At 39.1% G+C, this 8,140-nt stretch overlaps 1 protein-coding gene across 1 annotated transcript; it reads right to left on the bottom strand.

Moving 5' to 3' along the window:
• Positions 1-1,917: 1,917 nt before the first annotated feature.
• On the bottom strand, positions 1,918-6,885 carry psmb7 (proteasome 20S subunit beta 7). The gene is made up of 8 exons (XM_047044887.1): positions 6,779-6,885; positions 5,668-5,761; positions 5,358-5,455; positions 5,111-5,251; positions 4,339-4,454; positions 3,659-3,717; positions 2,994-3,145; positions 1,918-2,197 (listed from the first exon to the last, which is right to left on the bottom strand). Exons 1-8 carry the CDS (start codon positions 6,838-6,840, stop codon positions 2,092-2,094), a joined length of 828 nt encoding a protein of 275 aa, XP_046900843.1. The 5' UTR covers positions 6,841-6,885; the 3' UTR covers positions 1,918-2,091.
• Between the last annotated feature and the right edge of the window lie 1,255 nt (positions 6,886-8,140).

Below are 8,140 nucleotides of genomic sequence, written 5' to 3'. Positions count from 1 at the left end.
TGAAACAAAAAAAAGACATAAACTGAGGACACTGGTTTGAGATGGTATTTTCCATCTCAAGGATCTCTGAGATTATTTAACCTGCCATCTCATTTCCTAATGCTGAATCAACATAAGCAATGTAGAAGGCTTTTCAAATATTAGTCTGACTCAAACTTGGGATTCAATCCTTTTTTTTTTATAACTGGTGAGAGGGGCCTTGTTTGATGCTTCTTTAAACAATATTTTACCAGTATTTTCTCTAGATATAAATTCAGTTGACTGTCCATTTACAGCTTGATTTGGAGAATGTAGATATAGAAATCAAACCAGACAAGTTTGAACTGTGAAATTGTGTAAACCATCAACAGTGGAAAGTGCCTTAATAATGAAAACATTAAAAGAAACATTTTATATATTGAGTTACCTTGATCATTGGATGGTTTAATCAAGACAATAAGAATTTAGTCCAGCTTTCTTTGTTTTAGATAATTCTGTACTGAAGTGCTAACTTAAATTCAGGATTCCTGCAGTTTTCAGTAAGTCAAATTTAAGACCTTTTTAAGACATTTTAAGACCATAAAGATTGAAATTTAAGACCTACACAACGCAAAAAAGAAATGTTATTCATTTGAAATGTATTTCAATGAATTCAGTAATTGAAAAAGCATTCATTTAAATTAACAGATAAAGCAATCACATTAGTAACCTAATCTACTTTCATTCAGCACTAAGTTCTAGGGGTGGGGGAAAAAATCGATTCACATATGAATTGCGATTCAGTCTTCTAGCAATTCACATCGATTCACTTTATTTTTTATTTTATGTAAGCATATATTAAATTAGAACAAGGGCCTACACCACAACAACCTGGGCTCAAAACCAGCACAGAGCCTAGTGCCAAACACACCCAGATCACACCCAGATCCTTGTAACCGCAGCTCACTCCCCGACTGGTCAGATCCCCTCTCCCAACTGTCTTTCCAGGTACCCAACTTTCCCACCAGGAAAGGCTCAACCATGGGTCTAAAAAGAAATGTACCTTTATCAGTTTATAAAGCCAAAGAACTAAAATTGAGCTGTAAGAAGATCCTTCAGCCAGATTTAAACACAAAACCCCTCAAACAGTAGCCCACATCCTTTACCACTGAGCTGTCAGGGATCATGACAATCTCCACTCAACATTTAATATCGATAGGTCTATCTAGCAGGGCTCCCCTGTTAGTTCACTGGGTTAGTGTGCATGCTCTTTCAGACATGCTGGGGCAGTACTGTAGTAGCCTGGGTTCTAATCCAATTTTCCAAATTGTTTATTTGAACTTAAGTTACATTGTGGTCATGTGAGATGTGGGACTTCACCTTCACAGTTTCATAAATATCGTCTTTCCTCTCCGCCAAACGCTTGTTAACTCAGGAAGATTATCTTTAGTTTGGTTAGAAACAGAGTGCAAATTATACAATGATAATTGGGGAGGTCAGCTTCTTCTCCAAGGCGTATAAAGTAATATCTACGATTACAGGTAAGAACAATATATAAATGTATCGATCCCCCTGACCTGTGGTTTTTACTTTGGGGGGGTCCAAGTCTTAATTAGGAGGTCAAAGCCCCCCTTTAATTCAACTATTTTGCTACTTTGTAGTCACTTTCTGCGGACAGCGTTTCTGGAAATTAACCGAGGGTATAACCTTTTTTGACCCGACTAAATGAAATGTAATACCTCGGATGAAAATATGGCAGTTTTTAAGACGTTATAAAGCCTTAAATTTAAATGTATTCATCAGTGTATCCTTAAGTTTATGCAATGACGTTCCAGTGTTCCTTTTTGCATTTGCAGTAGGCTAAATGTTTTTTAAAGAAAATACATGATTTGGTAAAAAGGCAACGTGTTGGTAAGCACATGTTGATGTTTACTATTACACTTCACAGACAAATGTTTCTTAAACAAATTTTATTGATCCAATTATTGCCATGAAAGCATATCCAAACTGAATTCAAACTGGAAAAACTGAAATATTTTATTGTAAACCATGGAAAAACATGCAACAACAGCTCTGCTAAGGAGAGGGGGGAGGGGAGAGACAACAAAGACCACAGGAGAACGCATTAGGGCTTTAAGAAGTGTCCATAGTCTGTACAGTCTCCTCCACCAGGTCCAGGGGGATCACAGACTTTGTCAGAACTCCAGTTGTTCCTCTCTTGTACTTGTAGCTACCAGTTCTGATGGAAGTAAAAATGATTTTTAAATCAATCAGTCAATCTTTGTTTTTTGTTTTGTTTTTTTTACATAATTCCTTGCAAGAATCAGTACAAACCATGCAAATTAGTTGTTATGTGTGAAATACAACACAGGGAATGTTGGGCAACAGGGCCACAATGCATTCCCAGGGTCAGTGTGTTAGCGTTCACCTGAGTAAAGGTGGGGTAAGGAAAACTAATAGGTAATCTACTTCTTTTAACACACACCCAGGTTTACTTACTCCAACAAGGCATCAAGCTCATCTAGTCTAAACAAAACAGGCCAAAGGTATAAGTGTTAATTTAATGAATACTAGTCCTGGCATTTAAAGATGAGTAGACAGCTATTAGATGTTGCAATGCTGTTATGTATCAACTCGAGTGCCCTGGGATTTGAGGCCAACTTCTATTCAAGCATTTGCCTGTGGCTTTACTGCCTTAAAAGTGTGCGTGGGTTTACAATTCACATGCATAAAATTGATTTAGTACAAGTACAGTACAGGGCATTGAACACTTTTGATAAGAGCCCTGTTGAGACAAGTGGAAACTATAATTGCTTTAGTCAGAGGGGACTTGTGTGAGGCAACATTACCAAGAACATTAACGTACAATTTGGGTCCAAAAACAGAGCCAAAAATGTTATAAGAATAATATGTACCGATGGGGGGGGGAAACGGGGACTTGGAGTAAACCAGGGGAACCAAATTGAAACCACAAAAATGGTGTAAACAGTAGCACTCATGGATCCAAAGAGGACCAGTCGGTCAGTGAGTCTTACCTGACGCCCTTCAGGTTGGCCTGGTCGTGAGGCCTGATGTAGTCCACCTTGCCCTTGGTGATGACGCACAGGTCAATGTTGCTACCAGAGCCCAAGTCGTTGAAGATACCTGCTGCAATGGCGTCCCGGACCAGCCGCTTGGCATCGTCCTCCTGGGAAGAAGGACGACAGGAGACACTTATGGTCAGCATCTCCACCAACCACATTTCAACAAAAATTCTGTCTTGCAGCAGTTTCTGCATGAAAGGGGTCCTTATCCAGTCAGTCACACATATGCCTGTGCCAAGATCAACAGTGTTAGAGACAGACCACATTCCCATTTGACCACCAAGGGCTCCCCCTGCTGGATATCTATAGAAACTGCTTTTTGTTTTACATTTGTCTTTTTTTAAGCTCTAAATCATTCTGTGATACAGAAATATAAACAGTTTATAGATGCTTGGTACAGAACAGTTTAATGGTGGTCCATACGGGTATTGTAGTCCCCCCAAATTGTTCTCAGGAAGGTTCTTCATTCAAGATGTTTATGGTTAACAGAGTTAAGTATAAGACTGGTCTTGTTTGGAGAAAAGGCTTTAAAAGTTCTGTCATCAAGACACTAACTTTCTCTTCCATCTTTAATCTGTGTAATTCTTGAGATGGTGTGTGCAGCAGGTCAAACTCACCTCCATATCAGGCTTGTAGCGGTCCTCAAACACGGCCATGGCTGCCAGAGACCCAGAGCCTAGACAATGGAGAAAGTCCAACGGTCAAGGATAGGACACCACACGCAACCAACACTGATCTCTGAAAACAGTGCAACACTGGGTATAGCTCAGTGGTACAGAATTTGACAGCAGGTTCAAACTCCTGCACATCGCTGTAGAGAAAAGTACCTGCCAAATGAACATACATTTTATTATTACTAAAAAGCTGCATGATGGAAAATCAAAACAAATTAAGTGGTAATTCCATCCAGTCAATTCAGGAAGTATTGATAACCTAGAAACCAGCAGGCTCAGAGACCAAGCTCCTGAAGGATCTCTATGGATCTCTCAAGCCATTTCAGAACCACGGTGTGATTGGAGCAGTGTTTGGGAATCTCAAACAGCCTTGTCTGCAGTGCTAGGCCCAGTTCTTAAAACACCTTTCCATTTATCTTCCCCACTGAAATTTTGGCAGAAGTGTGAAATTTTTAATTGGGGACAGCTTTTATTTGTCTTTTATTCAAATACATATTGTGGTGATACAAGTAGTAAAAGGAACTTGTGTGACACAGGCAATTCTCTAGTGATGTAAGACTGCATGGCAGCAGTACTGAACATTTGACTTCATACAAACAAGACAAACGTGTTGTGTAACTCACCCATGGTGACGTAGGGCAGCTTATCGGTGGAGCCGTGGGGGTAGATGCTGTAGAGGTGAGGGCCATTGCAGTCTACTCCACCCAGAACCAGTGCTGCACCTATGTAGCCCTGGTATCTGAGTGGAAAGTTGTGGAAAGGCAAACGGTTATCACAGGGCAGTTGAATTGCATTAAGTGAAACCGTCTTTATTCCTTTTTATCAAGAAGATGTCTTTGTTGAAAATTATAATATAGGTATTGATTCAATAACTTTTCCTGACCTTAACAATGCTATGGTTTTGTGAGTGATAGCCTACACAAATTACACCACTTGTAATGGGCACTACACCAATACTGGCCAGCGAAAAACATCTAGACAGCCTATATGAAACACTATTTCGGAAACGTTGCATTTAACCAGGAGGTCTTCATCTCCAGTCCTGGAGAGCTACCATCCTGTAGGTTTTCACTTCAACTGCAAATAATGTAGCCTCATTCAGCTCATCATTCAGCTGATGAGTAGAATCAGGTGTGCTAAATTGAGGTTGAAGTGAAAACATTCTGGATGGTAGCTCTCCAGGAACAGGGTTGGAGACCCCTGCATTATACTTTGTACCACTATACACTAGATGAACTTGGTATATTTGAGAAAAACTAACAGACATCTTAACAATATGGGAGTTGAACTTCATGAGTTAACATGAGCATGTATGAGATGCAATCTCAATTAAGGAGTGCCATTCTAGGTGTCCTAATATTTTGACTCAATTATTGCTGATGAGGGTAAACTCACCTAAAGAGCATTTGCTTGAGCATGCGGTTGGCCGTGGCCACACGAGGCAGCCTGGCCGTGGACAGGGAGTGCAGCTCAAGGTTGGAGGAGATGATCTGGGTGGTCATCTCGGTGTCGGCGGCCGTACCAGCACCACAGCAACTGGACAAAGTGAGTAAAGGGCGTGTACACACAATTATGTTCCCACCTAGGTCTATACAGTTATATTTTAACAGAAAGGTTCAAGCTCAACTATTTTTAAACGTACTAGATGTTGGGGGAAATGTAGTGGATCTTGGAACAGTTCTTATCTGCCACAATCATGCCCTCTGTGGCTCTGGTGTCCGCTCCCAGAACAACCCCATCCTGAAGAGAGAACAGAATGGTGACTGGTTTAAGGAAATGGTTTGGCCCAAAATTATAGGTCCATAAGTTTAGACACTTGGGTTATCAATTCCACAAAATTGGAACAAACCCATGTGAAAAGATAAGTCAAGAATGTTGTATAAATACATAACTGGAACCGCATGCTATAAAATTACAAATATTCTTGATGTAGTGTTTCAACAGTATTTTACCTTAAACACAATACCACAGATGGTAGTTCCTGTTTTGCGGGCCGCTGGTGTGCTAGATCCTAATTTGGTCATCTCTGCCTCCAAAACAGCATTTCTGAAAAAGATTTGACATTTTATGAATTGAGTTGATGCTTTTATCCAAAGCGACAGAGTTAACTAAATAAATGCAATATTGTTGTTGACGTCCAGTTCAGCCAATTAAGGTATGGAAATCTTTAATCCTTTATGCCAAAGGGCAATTTGTTGCACGGCCAGCAGTAACTACATACAATTTCATCAACAATCAACACACAAATTCACACAACAAACTGTTACTGTTAATAAGACAGTAATAATGTATTATTAATTAAATATGTATTGTTTTTGTATGTATGAAATATTTTGCGTGTGTGAAATGTGTTAAATCTTTTTTCCAGCGCACGATTTATTTGAATTAAGTGTTGATAGTGTCGCTGGTCATAAATCTGAATAATAATAATTTAAAACTAAATATTGCCACTATCGTCCAACTACCTATACTGTTTTCCGGTAAGGACTTAGTCGAGACGCAGGGATGACAATGTAATGATAGGCTATTCGCTGACAATTTACTGTAGAGCTGCCTCAAATTGTGAAATGACATACATCTATTTTTTCACTGTATTTCAAATAACCTGTGGCTCTAGTCCCTTTCTTACTTAGACTAGTTAAACTCTAATGAAAAACAATTAGACTAGCTCTAGCTATAGTTAACTAAAATTAGTTCAAGTTACTGCTCACGTTGTAAACGCGTTAGACCCGTTAGCTCTAGCAAGCAGCTAGGCTACTGTTGTATTGCTCAGATTGGCTGTTACTTTGCAATATGATCCAGAATAACAAATATAAAAATGTTGGTTACCTTTACTTTACCTGTTTCTAAATTAAAATACATTTTGTAATTCATTTAACAATGGCCTTAAGTTTGCACTGACTCATCCAATGGAAATGCCTGAGTCATTCAAGCAGGCCCAACGATGAACAACAATCAAATACATCTCAAAGCTAATACAACTTTTGAGGAACCTTTAAGTCCGCTATAAATACATGTTGAGCCAAATGGAGACACCCATTTTAATTCACATCTATCTCTTACCTCTTGCAATTTTCGAAACTGAAACCTCCGAACTGGGGCTGGCATACTGACAGGGTCGCCATTTTTTCGGTACTATTTTCTATTTCCGGGAGAAGTACGCCGTTTATTGTTTCGTCAAAATGTGGCATGCATTTCTGGTTGTCAGAATAAGAGCATAGTCTGAAATATGTAAGAATTTGAATGGTGGATTTATTTTTATTTTTATTGATCAGAATAAATAGTACAAAGCAATGAAAACGTCAGGGGCATCATAAATGAAGACATAATGATTTATTTAAAAATGAAAAGCTAAGTAGTATCTCAGACAGACTGACAATCAATATTAAAGGATTCAAAAAGATGCAATCATTTAAGCTTTAACCACACTATTAAGTTGGCCAAGCATCAAAGCTGTAGAGGTGTCACGTTTGTTTCTGTGGCAAGTGGTCAGTGGCGCATTGCATCTCAAAACCGAGGTTTGATCGGCGCCATGTAAGCGATCGGCTGGTCCGGTCTTGCGCATTAGAGTTTCTCGATGTGCTCCCGACGCAATGATAGGTCAATGCCATCTTTAACGAAGGCAAAAATAGGGGTGGTTCCCCCTTTTCCCCCCTAGTTCCCCCTTTTTGGATTAGTTGAAAACAAATTAGTCTTTTGCAAAGACTTTCATTTATTTTGAGCCAAGTTCGAGAACAGAAAAAAAAACATTTTGGGGAAGATAGTTTGGGAAATTTTGACTTCAGTTAATGGAATGAAATCACCTGAACGAGCAGGGTGCCACAAATCAGGGGCCTTTGCTTCAAGCTGAGAAGCTAAGGGTGGGGACGTCCAGTTTTGAATTAGAATTATTCAATACAATATTACACGAGAAGGTTCGATTAATAACATTATCTTAATTATGTGCAAATGTAGAAAAAGTATCCTATGTGGGCCTTTGTAGAAAAATAAAGTTTACAGTACACATTTGTAAATGATTGGTTGGTAAAATCAACATAAAATGCATGCTGAGAGAAGCTGCAGTTTACAGCCCATTTTTGATTTTGTGGTTAGCCTACTGTGTGCAGTCTGATGAGGCTTGGGCAAAATGTATAAAAAACAGTTGATACCAATTATTTTAGTCATTATGGGGCATTGTGTGTAGCTGACACGAAAACAGACATTTTTGAGTAAGGCAGTAACGTAACGAAATGTGGAAGAAGTGAAGGGGTCTGAATGCTCTTCATGCACTTTGTTTACAGTCTGTATGCCTCTTGTCTGCTTTCATCTTGATTGACAACCCCCCTTAACTATGAGGACATGGGTGGTTGTCATGGAGATAGAATCCAATATAAAGACTCAATTTCTCTTAGTGAACACTTCCCTCAAAGTAATGTACTATACATA

This window comes from Hypomesus transpacificus, chromosome 22, assembly GCF_021917145.1.
Source record: "Hypomesus transpacificus isolate Combined female chromosome 22, fHypTra1, whole genome shotgun sequence".
NCBI lineage: Eukaryota > Metazoa > Chordata > Actinopteri > Osmeriformes > Osmeridae > Hypomesus > Hypomesus transpacificus.
Note: the sequence above shows the minus strand (reverse complement) of the source record. Positions and strands in the feature narration are given on the sequence as shown.